This window comes from Gymnoscopelus microlampas, assembly GCF_963454915.1.
Source record: "Gymnoscopelus microlampas genome assembly, chromosome: 10".
Lineage (NCBI taxonomy): Eukaryota > Metazoa > Chordata > Actinopteri > Myctophiformes > Myctophidae > Gymnoscopelus > Gymnoscopelus microlampas.
Window position 1 is genome coordinate 39,563,469 of NC_139947.1, and position 17,500 is coordinate 39,580,968.

A 17,500-nucleotide genomic window follows, 5' to 3' on the forward strand; every position below is an offset into this window, starting at 1 on the left:
ATTGTACGAATTCTTTTGAAATCGGCATATTTGTGGGGAGTGCATGTAAATGCACTGATAAAGACGGGGGGAGGGAGGGGGAGAGAGAGAGCGTGAGGGAGGGGGAGAGAGAGATTAAGATGTAAATACATACAAGAAATAGAAAGAAAAATAAGAAGAGATAAAGAAAGAACTTGTGTGTAATGCCTCAGCAAGTTCAGTCTGATCATGCACTCCCATAAGAACACACACACACACACACACACGCACGCAAGCACCCACGCACTCCGACCAGCTACATATTGACCTCACACAGATAGATTAAACATTGGATGTGTGTTTTTTGTGTTTCCATCTAGTATTTGTGTAGCACTGTATTTGTGTACAGTATATATGTAAATGAATTGGATGTTGACACTACATTTGACACGTACACTTCAGTGTGCATACAAGTGTATGTCCGTGTTGCTTGCATGCCTGCGTTGGTCTGCATAACATGATTAACCATTAGCTATGTATTGAACTCACACTGGTGTGCACAGTCCAATCCTCAGTGTTCATTTAACACTAAGGATTTTACTGAGTGGAACTGTGCTGTTAAAATTGCCCAGATCAAGACAAACACTAACCCAAAACCCACAGTGTTGATCCAGAGTGTCCGTTTAACTCTGAGAGTGTTAAAATGGAACCGTAATGAACACTCTGGATTTGACTGTGTAGGGTGCTGTTTACCCAGGTGCTTCCTTCAGGGCGGCTCACACCACCACTGTGGGAATACGGAAATGTTTGAACAGAAGAAAGAAGCAGAAGAGTTTGAACAAAAAAAAGTGCTCCTCGGAGCCAGGTCAGGTAGATTATTGCGGGCCAGCGATGTTGATGGAATATGAAGAATAGGACAGATTCATCTTGATCACATAACTATAGAGATAATGTGTACCGATTTGCGTGATGTTTGGACAAAATCTGTAGGAGTAAAATAAATAAATAAATAAATACATTTGTTTGGCAAAAATCGGCCTCCTGGTGCTGCTATAAAAGGCAGATGTGGAGGAAGTGTACATACAAAGTTTTATGCAGATCGGTGCAGATATAGGTAAAAATACCGAATCGCCACCATGAGGCTGATTTGAACATTTTCAAGTGCCATTTCTTCATCGGCCTAGTGGCAATGTGCGTGTAAAAGTTCACAGTAATCGCACGCTGTATTCATTACTGTATTCAGGCTTTTTGTTCAAAATGGAGCACTCCTGCAAACTTTGGAAGCCAATCTTAGCCAATCAGGATGGAATATGGAAAATCTGAAAGACCTGTTTCGTTTAATGACTATAGAGATGATACTGTGTACCAATTTGCGTGATGTTTGGACAAAATCGATAGGAGTAATACATCTATTTTTTTGTTACAAAAATCGGTCTCCGGCGCTATACCAGGTCCATGTGAAACATTTGGGCCAGAGGTTCTGCTCTGGCATCCAGGGAGTGTGTATGCACAGTTTCGTGTCGACCGGGCCAACGGTGTCAGAGATTAGCTGCTCACAGACAGATGGACACATACACAAACGCACGGACGGACAGACGGACAGACAGACAGACGGACGGGTTGCAAAACATAAGTCTCTGCCACGCTGACAATAATCATAGGACATGCAGTGAACTCAGGAATAGCGTTTGGCAATCTCTGACAAGTGTGTGCGGGTGCGTGTGTGTGTGTGTGTGTGTGAGTGTGAGTGTGAGTGTGAGTGTGTGTGTGTGTGTGTGTGCACGCGAGTGCATGCATGCGTACCAGTGGTGTGTTGTGCTCCTGTTTGCGTGTCGGTCTGCGTGGCTTGCTTTGTGCATGTGGAATCAGTCCAGCCTGGAAGATGGTTCTGGGACGAGGTCTCTGTCTCAGGCCAGACTCCCCTGTTGGCTTCTCCTAGAGGGCAAAACACACCATTTAGAATGGAGGAATCGGTTCAAAATGAATCCGAATCAGTTTTGTCACATCATAGTTTTACAGGTTTAAAGCAGTGGGTGACATTCTTCTTCATTGTTCTGTAGTATTCAGTGAGAAGAGAGGACAGAGTGGGAGTGAGAGCAAAGGGAAAGACATAGAAAACAGGTTAAATAGGAGAAATAAAGATATATACAGATAGCCTACTGTACTGTATGTATATACTGTATACATGATATTTAGAACATTAGCATCATATACAGTTGTGTACATAACCTGATGTCATAAGGCTGGGTAAAACAAAATATAGTCGGTACAAATTTCTTAAGGTGCTATTCAAAACACCAGCTCATGCAGCATGGAAAAGTCAAATACAACGCTCATGCAGCATGGAAAAGTCAAATACAACGCTCATGCAGCATGGAAAAGTCAAATACAACGCTCATGCAGCATGGAAAAGTCAAATACAACGCTCATGCAGCATGGAAAAGTCAAATACAACGCGCACGCGCACACACACACACACACACACACACCACGTGCGTAGGTTTGTGTGGTGTGGTGTGTGTATGTGGTGTGGTGTGTGTGTAAGGTGTGCTGTATGTGTATGTGGAGTGTGTAGATGTGGTGTGTGGGGTGTATGTGTTTTCCTACCTCGCTGTAGGAGGAGTCTCGGCTACTTTCATCCTCGCCTGACTTGTTCCTACTCCTCTTCCTGCTGCTTTCAGAACAGTGGTTATCCTCTGAACAGGAGAGAGAGTGAGACGGAGAGAGAGAGAGAGGAGGCAATGTGGGTAAATGGTGCATTTATATAGCGCTTTTATCCAAAGCGCTTTACATAGATAAAGTGCATTACATTCACCCATTCACCCATTCACACACCGATGGCGGAGGAAACCATGCAAGGCACCAACCTGCTCATCGGGAGCAATTAGGGGTTCAATGTCTTGCTCAAGGACACTTCGACACTAACTCTGGGGGAGCCCGGGATCGAACTGGGAACCATGCGGTTTCCAGTTCACTCTACCCGGCCACTCTACCCCTGAGCCACTGCCGCCCCTGGGTGAGATGGTAAAGAAAGAATGAGAGTGAGACAAGTAGAGAGACAAGTATAGAAGCACAGGTGAGAAACGAGCGAGACACAGGTGAGAGCACAGACAGACAGACAGACAGACAGACAGACAGACAGACAGACAGACAGACAGACAGACAGACAGACAGGTGAGAAGAGAAACAGGTGAGGGACAAGTAGAGAGCAGAGACAGGTGAAGGACAGGTGGGAGAAGAGACAGGAAAAAGGAGGAGTGTGAATGAGAGCTGTGTAACAGTGTACTGTGTGTGTTATGGCCCTTTCACCCTGAACATGACAACAGCACCACTGAGCTCTGAAACTGTATGTATGTATGTGTGTGTGTGTGTGTGTGTGTGTGTGTGTGTGTGTGTGTGTGTGCGCGCGCGCTACCTTGCGGGGAGGCTGCGTCGCCGTTCTGTTTGGGACTGAAAGGGGAGGGCGGTTCCGCTGCAGTCAACGGGCTGTTCTCATTGGTCAGCTCCACGCCGCTGTCATTCCCTGATAGGCCCTCAGCTGGAGGTGGGCCTCCAATCACCACCGCCTGAGGAAGTAGGAGGCAAGTAAAGAAGGAGGCAAGGAAAGAAGAGAAGGAAGGGAAGAAGCAAAAAGGGCAGCAGAGATGAAACGTGAGCGTTTATTTAGTGATGGAGTAATTTTGTAGTAAAATGCAAATAGTAATGTTTATAGTAAATTGTGTTTGGTTCAATCTACTCATAAGTAACCTATTACTAACCAGAAAAGGAGGGTCCTCAGAGCACATATTTCAGCTAAACTGGGTTGTGTAGCCGGGGCTGTGTAAGTCGTGGGTTGCATCCATCAGGATGTGAGGAAACTGGGACGGGGTAGCATTTCTAAGACATACGGTGCAATTTTGTGTAGGTGTAGTGCTCCCTATGTGCAGAAGTAAAAGTGCCTTTAGAGATGCACTTACTGCTTAGAGTCCCTCCACATGCGATTCCAATCTGGGGCTGATTGGATGTTTTTCGTTCTGTACTGTTCTCCCTCAATGTATCTGTAATGATCTGCCGACTGCCTCACTCGTTCTACTAAGTGAAGTTTCGCTGTATCAGTAAGATTTGTTGCAGTATGTGATCTATTGTAAAGCTTGTATGAATACCAGATTTGAGGTCAATAGAAGTTCGATTCAATTAAATTCAACTGCAATAGCCCATGGTAGCTAGATCAAAGACATGCTGGCAGTATGTACTGTAGGTACGCACTCCTGCATTCGATGCAAGAGACATGCAAGAAAATGTGAAACCGCAAAGTATCTCTCTCCCAGATGTGTTTGCTTCTTATGTTATGTTTAACCCTCCCTTCCCCTGCAACAACATAATCCTGTCACACCTAGTGGACACAAACAGTGAGAAAACAGATTAGCAAATCAAACATGGGCCTGTAGTTTTCGAAAATAATTATCCAGAATAATTACAGTCGCGTGAATAGGGATCCGATAGGGGGCGTGTCCAACTCATCCAGCAACACCACCTTTGTGAAAAGCCAAGTCGCCTCACTCAACAGGGAAAGTTACTGAGAAACATGCAACAATCACACACAAGACGATGAATGGCTAAACGCACTAGCAGTAGCTTCAGGCGAGCCTGACTCATTTGGTGTAAGTACTGCTAAGCCGGCCGTGCGTAACAGAAAGATCAAACTGAATGACAAAGGACATGGCCAACAGAAGGAAGGCTTGGTAGAGTTTAAATGGTTTAGTGCCGTCTTTCTACTCTCACTCTCTTTTCTTTCATCCGTAGCTGTCGTCTCGCCTTTTGTTACCCTAGCAACCCCTGTACTGTGTCGGGGCTTGATCTTGCTGTGTGTGACTTACTGGGGTGATTCCTGTTAATCTACAAAACTAAATTGATACTGCAGTACCTTTGAATTTATGGAACACTATGTGGGGATAGTAGTAGTAAGTTAGTAGTAGTAGTTTCTGTACGAGACAACCTTTCACTTTTATCCATTTGCGTGTCATAACATGAGCTGTGACTGTAATATAGCTCTGAGTAGCTTGTAGTGAATTCTGCCTATTATGAAATGCACTGTGCTTGATTGAGGCTGGCTCTGTGTCACTATAGCAATATTTGACTAAAGCCGGGAACTATTCTTAGTCGTGTCTTGCAAAAAAACACCCGGCCCATAAGCTCACAGTGCAATGCGTTGTGAGCTTGAAGGAGCAAAGTGCTAGATTTTAAGCGCTAGCAGCTAAATCTGACCATGAAAAACATATTTTTTTGCCTATTTCTGGTTATATGTGGTGACAGTGCAGTTTATTACGCTTTTGGAAAACAAAACATGATGTCTCAATTGTTGTACAGATAGTCTAGAATAGTCTGCAGAAAGTGTTGCCACTGTCCTCTCTAGCGGATAAATTGTTAATGCTCTAGTCTATATACTGTAGATGGAAAGTATGGAATGGAGTACGTGAGAAAATACAGAAAGCCCCCCGTCTGTCTCATCATGCGGACGCTGCATGAGTATATTAGCCTTTAACCTGTGTTCATAGCGATAAATTCTGTGCTGATATTTAATTTTCACAGTTTTGCTGATCTTCAAAACATCTGCTAAGGTTTCTTACAGGAGGGATGTTTTAAAGAGCAGTGAATCTGTGTGTGTGTGTGTGTGTGTGTGTGTGTGTGTGTGTGTGTGTGTGTGTGTGTGTGTGTGTGTGTGTGTGTGTGTGTGTGTGTGTGTGTGTGTGTGTGTGTGTGTGTGTGTGTGTGTGTGTGTGTGTGTGTGTGTGTGTGTCTGTATTCGTTTGTATTGTTCGTGTGCCAGATTTCCTGTGTGGTAATAAATTGCATTGAACTCAGTGAACTTGCATGTTAAATGTGTGTTCAAGATGGTAAACTGTGAGAACTGCTGACAGGGATAACAAGAACAGAGAGAGAGAGAGAGAGAGAGAGAGAGAGAGACAGAGACAGAGAGTGGAAGGAGAAGGAGAGGGGGGTTGAAGAGAATACAATATATGATATAGAATTAAGGAGAGAGGCAGAGAGACAGAGGTACCACACAAGGAGAGACATCGAGAGGGATAAAGAGACTGAGGTAAATACAAGGGCATAATTACATGCAAAGAGAGAGGTGGATGAATAGTGAGAGTACCATAGCAGCTGTGAAACAGATGTGTGATCATAAATAACTGCAGCCACGTGCACCGCTAAATAACAGTACTACTGCACATACACAGTAAAATCCTCAGTGTCAGTTTAACTCAGAAGTGTGTACAAATGGAACCAAACAGACCCGTAATAGGTCATCTAAACTGTTACATGAAGACCATCCAACATTCTGCTACCCTTGAGTAAAAGTGAGGAGGCGGGGGCAAGGAGATACTGCATCAGCTGACCCAATAAAATGTAATTAAATCACACAATTACTTACATAAAATTACCTAAGTTGGGGGTTTGACTCTTTCTAGGACCAGCAATAGAGAATATGGATACAAATTGATTCAAAAATTCCTATCATGTCATAATAGGTGAACATTTTGAAGGTGAACAAACACTCAGAAAATCGCAGGTCTACAAGCTCACATTGTGCTGCAACGCAAAGAGATTGGGTTCAGAAGGAAATAAGGAAGGGGCCAAATACAGACCCCTGGGGGGCCGCGGTCAACAAAGTCTGTAGGGTGAAGTGTTTAAACAACTACCGGATTTCACCCTCCAGATGGATGGTTAGAATCATTCCTTCAAATAAGGCCCGTAACCTGGGAGTGATTCTTCACAGCCAATTATTGTTCAAGGCCCACATCATACACATCACCAAGGTCTACTATAGGTCAATGGGACATTTTAGTTGATTGCAAAACAAGAAAGAAAAAAAAATCCATTCATGTCATTCGCTGTCCAATCACACTCTGGCTTTCTGGTTTCAATGTGAACTCCAACAAAACCTATGCAGCAGCACAGCGCAAATTAACTCACAGGAATGGCTCGGAAGAATACAGTATCAATTAGCCAGGTGTTACCTGATTAAGTACTAAGCTTACTACTATTTTCCAGTATTGAGAATTAGTTTATGAAAAGTTGAGACAAAACACCTCAGACATGCAGAATAGAAAGATAATAATTATTTCGTCATGTACAATGGAAAATCGAAGTACTTGTCTCATCTGCAGCAACTGCGCAGCAATGGCGAAGAAAGAGAACTTCCAAAGACACTTTCTGACAAACCACAACACTTTTACAGCCGACAGTGAAATGCGAAAAACTGAAATGTCACCTAACAACGCAAGTATGTTTTCGCAGAGCTGGTTGGTAAAGTTAAGATGTTCACTTCACTTCAGCCCTGTATTGTAAGTGTACATGAAGAGTTTCTCACAAAACTGAATTTACACAAAGCACTGATTTCCCCGTTTGTTCACTATCATTACATTATTCACCAGCAAGCAGGAAAATACTGGGGTGAGGAGTAAGCTGATGGTGAAAGAGTGAAAGAGGTAGAGTTACGCTTGAGGATGAGGGCTAACCCGTAGGTAACCCGTAAATAGGGTGGAAGTAGAGAACCTGCATATTTTCTCATGTGGTAGCAATTTATTTGAAACAAAAAACAAACAAAAAAGACACCGTTTCGGGCCACTGGGGCCTTTATCAACCCAGAACCTGTAAAAGGATGTGCGTGTTACAACAAGACGTTATGAGTGTGAAAGAGAGACAAAGGTTTGAGGAGAAAGTCGGGAGGTGGAAAGAGAGAGTAGAGGAGCAGTTAATGGCTCAAATACGCCTGACTACAACGGGGGTTTCGGGCATTGGAGTCATCTGCTAGGTGTGTGTTTTACAGAGTCAGACTTCAAGGAAGTAGGCAGACACCGATTGAAGTTTAGTCTGCATGCCGCTTAGCCATTGCCTGTAGTTAAGGACTGTAAGTTCCAGCCAATCAGCATACAGGTTTTTCACGTAGGAGAGGCGTGGGGTGGCAGGGCAAGAGAGAAATAAAAAGATGGTGGTCTTTTGGGCAGCAGCAAAACATCTGGCTGTTGATGAGTCACAATGGCTTAATACACACATAGAGGATTATATGAAACTATAACATACTGTAGGTACTGGCTGCCTACATTCAAATACAAACGTGTAGTTTACTGCAGAATTACAGGTTTTCAAGAGAATATGTTGGACAGTAACAAATGACCATTCATGAAGAAATATGAAGAAAACTCAGCAGCATCAATTTTATTTAAACACTAACGTTTCGGTCCCTCTGGAACTTCAACAAGAGTGTCTTGAGTCTTGACAGAGACAGTCTCTTGATGAGGGTCCATAGGGACTAGTCTCGCGTAGCCAGACAACTATTCCACAATCTCTGAATGCTATATAGACAGGGGTGCACATAACTTTTTAGGGCTGGTACGCAGAAGAGCACCTGGACATGTGACTTGGTGCGCATGGCGCCCGTCCCGTTTTGTCAACGGGGGGGGGGGGGGGTTCAGCCCGGACAGTTTTGTCAACGGGGGGGGGGGGGTTCAGCACGGTGCCCACCGGACAGTTTTGTCAACGGGGGGGGGGCGAGAAAAAAAGGACGCTCTGCTTCTAAATTCCGCCGATTTTCGCCGTTTTTTTTTCTCACGCTGTTAGATAAAGCCCGCAAGGTTGGTGCCCTGTGCTGCTGCGCTGATTTTATCCGCCAGATTGGGACGTTCACGGCATATTTTGCACCATTACGGTGCGTTCATCATCGGTGACGAGTGCCTCTAACAGCCGCTGCTGGCTGCGTGCACGCAGTGAGGCAATGCGAGGCGATGCGAGGCGACGCAAGTCATATCTCTACCCCTGTGCCTAATGGCTGTACATGGGGCCGACGGGTGCTTTAGAGTGATTGTGTGAGTGTGGCTTCAGGAAGTAAATTCCTAGCCTCGATCTCCAGGCTTTTATTTTTTATTTTTGCTAAAAAATAAAAGCTTGGAAATTCCTGTCCCAGCTGTTGGTGCGCAAAAGCGCCTCGCGTCGCCTGATGTGGTGCGCATTTTTTATTTTGGGTGCGCATGCGCACCTGCGCACCAGTTATGTGCACCCCTGTATATAGAGTCTGGAACTACAACTCCCGAAATCCGATTGAGGAAACTGGCACTTCCGTTCACGAAAATATGTTTTAAAATATCTTTACATTTTCTTTTTTAATTTCCATTTCTGCTAAGCAGCAAGCTAAATATACTTAAATGATTTTGATTTATAGTCGGATAAATTTGCGCGACTGTAAAGACGAAACGGAAGTGGGGAGGAAGCTTCACATCCGGTTTATTTTCTAATCATGATCAGAGCTTCCGAGTCCCAGACTGTATGACCGGAAACATTTGAAAATTGTGGGAGGCAACAGTCTGGCCACGCGAGACTACATAGGGACAAAAACATTAGTTTTCTTCATGAATAATTTCTTCATGAATGGTCATTTGTTACTATCCAACGCACCTGCATCTGAGCTAAGTGGATGTACAATTATTTCCTTTGCAAAGAAATGTATTTTGCCCATGAAATGCGAATAACCACAATAACTCCATACAACAGACATGACTGTAATGCTTCAAATTCAATCAAGTAATATTACACGATAGGGTGTGTGTTATATGTGATTATTGGCAAGACAGAGATGAGGTCAGGGCGGAGCCGAGTTCCACAAGCATCACTAAAGTGATGCTTCAGTGGCGACATGTAGGGGTGCCAGGTTGAAAGAGGATAAAATCAGGACACATAATTACTGATACCGATGTCTTCAAAAAAGTCAAATAATAACCGATATATCATCCAGAAAGATATATATCGGTCAAGTTCTAGTTGTGAGGAGTTTAGTTGGATGGACATGTTGATTCAGCAGCACATCTGTCTTTAACTGTTGCTGGCTGCTACACAGTACTCCAGCACTGCCAACACTAACCCTAATGACCCCATATTCACTGCTCTGCTGCAGAGGAGAGAAGCTCTGTTACAAACAGCAAACGTGACTGAAGGCCGTCCCATTTGCTGACTGCATAATTGGCAGCTGCCTTTGTAAATCATACGATAATTCCATGCATCTTGCTAGTTCAAATTACGGTGCAAGGTGCAGTGTCATTTTCACAGTATCTTTGATTCATGAATATGGCCCTAAGCTTTTGTACCCTCTTGTTCATCCATGATGATTCCCACACCCTCGCATTCTTACACCTGCTTCAACCTCTTTCTAACCCAGCACGCACGCACGCACGCACGCACGCACGCACGCACGCACGCACGCACGCACGCACGCACGCACGCACGCACGCACGCACGCACGCACGCACACACACACACACACACACACACACACACACACACACACACACACACACACACACACACACACACACACACACACACACACACACACATACATACACACACATCAACATGCACACACTCATCAACATGCACAGTCCTGCATACCCAACAATCCCTCTGAATCCCCTCAAACCCTCCTCTCTTTCAAACTTCTCTCTTCTGACGCCTTCCATATTTTCTCCCTGGCTCTTCACCTTTAAGCCCTTTTACACTCTCTCTCTCTATCTCTCTCACATTGCCCCCTCCTATCACTGCATCCCCAAAACAGAGAGTAAAAAGAGACAAGGAGACTTTTTTTTATGACCAAAACTCCCACAACAGATTCATCCCACTGAGAGATGGCTTCTCTGTCTTCCACAAACAACCAATTGACCTTCTATTATCTAAGACAAAACAAAAGACTGACAAAACTCTCACTCCTTTTCAAAGCTTGTTTTTATGTACTTTAATTGCCAATTCCTCTCATGTGTACTGCAGTCCCTGGACTTCACAGCTAGACTGGGAAAGTGTAGAGCGGGGGTAGCCAACCTTTTTCTGGCATGAGATCTACTTTGACGTTTTCCAAGGCTGGTGAGAGCTACCATCGCCAGACAGTGAAAACCACCACCGCTTTTACGTTTTATTATATATATATATATTAAGGCCGGGCCGTTAACGCCGTTACCGGGCTAAGTTAACGGCGGACTCTTATCGCGCGATAAAAAAAATTACCGCCGTTAATCTATTCTCAAAGTTGGGTCTGGGAGCCAATTACATTAGCTTTACTGGGGTGCTCCTTCCACTCCGACTAGTGGCTTCCGCGTGCGGTTAGGGTTAGGGTTAGGTATAGGGTTCGTTAACGTTGGAAAGGCGACATGTCGGAAAGGCGAAATGCACCCAGCTTTACTCTGTGTCTGTGTGTGTGTGTGTGTGTGTGTGTGTGTGTGTGTGTGTGTGTGTGTCCGCGCGCGAGCGGGGGGGGGGGGGACTCTGCATGTAGCGTTGATTTCAACTTGTTGAAAGTGTGTGTGGGTGTGTGTGCGCGCGCGAGCGATGTGTTTGTGTGACGAGCATACATGCGTGTGTCAGACTGCTCCTCCTACCTGCTGCTTAGAGTTAGAGGAGCTGCACTCGCTCGCCTCTCATTGAAAATGAATGTCCTTAATGTAACAAGCTGCCTAAAGCCTTCTGTATGAAAAGCTTGACTGTTTATGTCCATTCGTCGGATTGACGTTCGTTTTATTGAACTCAGTGATTTTCCGCGACTTCTCTTTCACTTAGAATCAAATGTCCGTCAAGTCAAACGACAGTAACACTTGATTCCGGACGGTTGGCCTTCAAAATAAGAGCGTATGTCCCGTTTTACTTTAGGTCAGAGAAATTCAAAATAAGAGTACACTGACTTGCTTCTTTTTTTTAAAGAAGAAGAATGCTCAGTTTTCATTGTTGCTACACTTAGAATATCAAATAAAAAGTGTGAACCCAAAAAATAGGATACTTAAAGTTAAGAGTGATACTGACTTGTTATAGATGAAGAATGCTTAGTTTTCAATGTTGCTACACTTAGAATATCAAATAACAAGTGTGGGAACCCAATAGCACTTACATAGTGATATTGACAGTTTTTTTTTAAATAATTTGACGTTGCAACACTTAAAATATAGAATATGACTTTTATATTAACGGTAATATAGTATATCGTATCGATATCGCAATATCGAGAAACGTAAGGAGGAAAGAAAAAGCAAGGACTTACTTCTGGTCATTATTTGGGTAGAACACACATATTTTGAATGCCTTCGGCAGACTTCAAATGAGCCATTTTAATCTAGATTAATCTAGATTAACTCCAGGATTGCAGATAGATTAATCTAGATTAAAAAAATGAATCTATGCCCACCTCTAATATATATATTATTTTTTTATTGAACTGAAAATACTGATGACAGAACTCGAGCCAGTTTCTTATACAAAACACATTTTGGCTATTTGGTTTTAAAAATCAAGATTAAGGAAAGAAAGAAGATCATTTCTTATCTGATTATCTTCTGATTGCACTGTAATATATACCTGCAAAATAATTTAAAACAAAACGATAAAAAAAGAATACTCTAAGGAAAGCAGGTATTACTGTTCTACAGTCTAAAATGAGAGGGGAAAAAGGAAAATGAGTCCTGCAGAAATCACATGACATCCAATTTCATATCTGTCACTTTCTATTGCAGTAACACAAAACTGTTCACATAATTGTCTGCTGTGGTGTGAGAGTTGGCACTGGGAACTAAATGCCGGTCCAATAAAGTCAGGCTAGTGGCTGCTGGTTGACATTCTTAATGAGGTAACGAGGTCGTCTGTCACAGTTGATCGGTACTGACTTGAAAGACTTTGTGTGAGAAAACAGCCTTGTGTGCACAAATGGAAAACACAACCTTCACAGCAACATCCATCACGTCCTTCATATTCAGTATTTTCCTGCACAGCACTTGATGGTAAATAATGCAATGATAGTGGAGAAAACGGAGTAAATCGGAGCTCTATGGACACGTCGCATCATGACTCGGGTGCCGCCCATTCTGGGGGGGGGGGGGGGGGGGGAGTTCAATTTTGGTGACAGTCCATGTGTATGGTAGAGATGTGCGCGGATGTTCGGTTGACCTATTAAACTCCACTACCCCTACTAAACGTTAACTAAGTTTTTGTTTATTCTATTGAACTTAATTATTTTTTGTTGAGATACTGTACTGTTAGTACTGCCTGCTGCTTTGGTCTATTTGAAGAAATAATCCAGCATTTGGGGTGAGAACATGGAAAAGTTTCAATCACAAGTTGTTTGGCTGAACATCCAATAGGCCTATTTCATGTCACGTTATGGTTGAAGGGGAACTGCCCCGCTGGTCAGTAGTCTGCTTCTGACCGGCTTTGACTTGCGCTGGAGTGACAGCATAATTGATTTGACCTACTTTTGTGCACTTAAACATTGGGAGCAGCTGTGTAAGATTCGGTGTTCACTCTCCATTCCGACATCTCACCACTCCGACTAGTGGCTTCCGCGTGCGGTTAGGGTTAGGGTTAGGGTTAGGTATAGGGTTCGTCAACGTCGGAAAGGCGACATGTCGGAAAGGAGAAATGCACCCGTAAGATTCCAATAGTATAAGCATTTTAAATTGATTTTAAGTACTCTTAATATACTCTTCCAATGGGATTTGGCATTATAGATCAAAATGCGCTCAGTTTTGGCAATTTTCTGCATTAATTAATAATGTTTTTTTTATTCATTGTATTATCTGCATCTTGGACTGTTTGTGTTATTGTGATTGTATGTTTGTTGTTGGTCAAGCCAGCTATATGTGAAACTGAAAATATTTAATACAATGTAAGTCATAAAAGAAATAATGAATTAATTTTCGACTATTGTGTAGACTGCTCCACCTCTTCAGACGCATGCTGCCTTTTGTTGACAGATGATTCACGTACATCCAAACACGCATTTACACTCTTTCACCTTGAGTGACCCCCCCCCCACCCTCGCAAATTATCATCAGACCTGCAAAAACTATATTATCAGATCTGCACAAATAATGTAGGTGATCTACTGTATTTATGATAAAAAAAGATTCATTCAGCAGCAGAACGAGAGACAGCAACTACATTATCTATTTATTTACCTTGACCAATGTTACCAATGTTGAATTAAAATTCTTGAATTGAATAAACTGCAGTATGCAGCCTTTAAGTAAGACACTTAATAACTTGCCCTGATTTAAAAGAAGTTAAACCTCACTTGTCAACATCATTATCACGCCAGTGACACCAATTACTTGCCTTCCTGGATATCCATCACTCTTGTGTCCTCCCCTTCTCCTCTCTCCATCCTTCCCTCCCTCCCTCTATCTTTCTCCACCTACACCCCTTTCCCTGCCCCTTCACTCCCCTGGCAGCTGTTAACATGCCCACTGAAACCAAACAGTTGGACCAAGTCTCTGTTCTCTGCCTTTCTTAGTTACTTTCTTTCATTCAAATTGTTTCTCTCCCACTTAGTCTCTTGTCTTTTCCTTTCAGTCTTTCTCTCCCTCAGAGACATGTAACAGCACGTGCACACCTCTTCCTGCACGTGTAGCCCTGTTGTCGGTTCCTTTCTCTGTTCATCTCTGTCTGTGTGTGGTAAAGATAATGCACAGCGGAGGGGTTTGAACCACCGACATACAGCATGCACAGCATTCCAGCAGTCTGCGGCAGTGTGCCCTGGGGGTCTGTTGGCTCTTTTGGGGGTGTGTGGTTGTAGGTGTGTGTGTGTGTGTGTATGTGTACAGTATGTTTGTTTGTTAAACGTAAATGTGTTAGAATAGCAGCTGCAGGCTACGTTCAAACAGGATCCGAGAGTGCGAGTCATCGCTCGTCCTCCTGTCACACGGTGGGCCCTGTTCTGGCGAAACAGGCAAACCGACATGAATCACAGTCGAAAGGCGCGGCGGCTGACATTTGGTGTTTTCGGGACCAGAGAAGGGACGAGTAGTAGTAATTACTATGTTACTAATTCTAAAAACACCTTCTAAATCCTAACAGTTTTCTGAAAAACGTATGTTGCTATATATCTAGCAACATTATCCAGCGATGAGCCAAACAAAAGGCAGTTAGGCTTTTTATGAAGGAGAAACCGATATGAATAGTCTCTATGATTCAGAGCGCACAACAGTTTTGTTGGATACAACCACTTGTGGATTAAAGGTGTAACAATTCTCCAAATCTGCAGTTCGGTTCACTGATATACAACGTTATGTGAAAACTAATGGCCTAAGAAAACCCTAAAGGTCAAAAGAAACAAAGACTATCCCCCACACCGACATTCTTCCTGTCGAGTATACAGATGTTAGGATAAGACGCAAAACCAACACGACGAAAAGAAACGCCAACAGGAGTACACAAGCTCACACACCCGGTAGGATGTTGAACTGAATACCTGTGGGTTTCTATGTCTCATATCACACACAGCAAAAACACTACGGTACAGACAGAGACAATCACACTACTTACTGCATGCATGGGGGTTGATGGAGAGAAGAAAGAGAGAGAAGGATAGAGGGTGGGTGAGAAGGTGCAAAAGAAAAGGAGAGAGAGAAAAATATAAGGCAGAGGGAAGGAAGTCTCCTTCGTGAGTGATATATGAGAGGAAAGGAAAGAAAAAGAGGAAGGAGAAGATGTGGTGAATGGGGACCATGTGAGTGGATGTGATGTGCATGTGATGAATCTGTGAGTGCTGGATAAAGTCATCACTAGTGCAACATTAACGTACAACTGTCTTCAGTTAGGCCAAGACAAACTGAAACAAATAAAGCCATCATCCAGGGACGTGCACAGATAGACTCTAGGTGGTGCTAGAGCCCCTGCCCTTTGCCCTCTTGACCAGAAGTGCCCTTTTGAAAAAAAGGGGAAAAGTTTTTTTTCAGTTTACAGCAGGGGTCTTCAACAGGGGGTCCGGGACCCCTAGGGGGTCCTCAGAGTTACTACAGGGGGTCCGCCAAATTTTTATGTGATATGATTTTTGTTTTTACCATAACCACTCGAAACCTAGCATCCCTTTTCTGAGGAGAAGTTTAGCCAAAAATAGCAGATCTACAAGCTCACAACGCCTCGCGCTGCGAGGCGTTGTGGGCTTGTAGATCGGCTATTTTTGGCAAAGAGGTATAGATGTAGAGGGAAAAAAGAGCAGACCAATAAACAAAAAAAAGTATAAATTACTTGAGCACCTGCCCCTCAAAATGTCTGTGCACACCACTGCCATCATCTATAAGCAGAGAATGCTGAGGAGAAGTAGTAACAGTATAGTAGTAACAGTATAGTTGTGACGGTATAGTAGTAACAGAATAGTCCTAAAGGTATATAAGTAACCGTATAGTAGAACGCTCCAACTCTCAGTTCATCTATTCCTTCCAGCTCTCCTTCAACCACTCCCTCCTTCTCCTGTCCTCCTCTTTTTACCCTGTGCCTTTCCTCTGTCTTTCTTTCCATCTCTCTCTCTCTCTGCTTTCACTTTTTTCTTACAATTTTCACTTCACTACTGTTTCCTGCTTGCGAAAATGTGAATATGCAGCTGTGCAGGGGGGATTATGGGTGTGGACGTGTGCCTTTAGCCAGCACTTTATCTGAGTCTAATTGAGTATGCATGTTGGCAGTGACAATAGATACATACCTCTCTCTCTCTCTTCACACATCAAAATGCATAATGCTAATTGAACTCTGTTTTTACGCTCTCTGAGTCTCTAGAAAGGTGTGCTCCTCGGAACACAGGTCTCCACCAGGCCGGGTTGCCTACCCAGGGCCTGCAAACCTTGGAAGGCAGTCATAACCACTTGAGAATGAGATCTGAAAATGTATACATCTTGATCACATGACCCCCAGAGATAATGTGAACCGGTTTGTGTGAGTTTTGGACAAAATCTGTAGGAGTAGTAGCAAAGTGTCGCCTCCAGGGTTAGTGCACGCAAAGTTTCACGCCGATTTGTCCAACGGTGCCAGAGATTGGCTACAGATGGACAGACGGACGGACACACGGACGAACGGGGGCAACAACATAGTCTAGGATAAAGGATAATTCCTTTTAACAGGTCGTTCATGAAAGTCCTTGCGGTCTTGTTTCCAATGAGAACCTGTGAGCAATTAGGGGTTAAGAGTCTTGCTCAGGGACAAATTTCATTTCATCGACACATATGCTGGCCTGGCCTGGAATCGAACCTGGGGCAACCAGGGCCTCTGGCGGGCTCACTAACCACTCAGCTATGGCCGCCCCACCCGTCTCTGGCCATGCCTTCGGCCTGGCGGAGACAATTAACACTCCAGATGTTTCTGTGTGTGTGTGTGTGTGTGTGTGTGTGTGTGTGTGTGTGTGTGTGTGTGTGTGTGTGTGTGTGTGTGCGTGCAATTGTGTTACTCACAGTAGCGGCGGCCATGTTGTTGCTCTCCTCTATGATGGTAGCAGAGTACTTGTTAGCAGGCATTACTGTGGCAGTTGACTCCAAACACTGTGCTGATTCCTTCTCAAACCTGCCGAATACACACACACACACACACACACACACACACACACACACACACACACACACACACACACACACACACACACACACACACACACACACACACACACACACACACCACGTTAACACCAATTGGTGCTCCAAATATGCAGTTTGATTTGTCAAACAATATAATACTCGCTATGCGACACGTTGTGAGCTTGTAGATCAGCTAT

At 43.8% G+C, this 17,500-nt stretch overlaps 1 protein-coding gene across 2 annotated transcripts in view; it reads right to left on the reverse strand.

Moving 5' to 3' along the window:
• Positions 1-17,500, reverse strand: part of LOC311054474 (DNA (cytosine-5)-methyltransferase 3B-like) — a 51,834-nt gene that overhangs the window by 25,407 nt on the left and 8,927 nt on the right. For both annotated transcript variants that reach the window (XM_084070472.1, XM_084070473.1), the window contains exons 2-5: positions 17,184-17,292; positions 3,374-3,524; positions 2,566-2,654; positions 1,762-1,893 (exon numbers count right to left, since the gene is read on the reverse strand). In XM_084070472.1, coding sequence (XP_083926598.1) covers positions 1,762-1,893; positions 2,566-2,654; positions 3,374-3,524; positions 17,184-17,292 — 481 coding nt within the window. The remainder of the gene's footprint in view (positions 1-1,761; positions 1,894-2,565; positions 2,655-3,373; positions 3,525-17,183; positions 17,293-17,500) is intronic.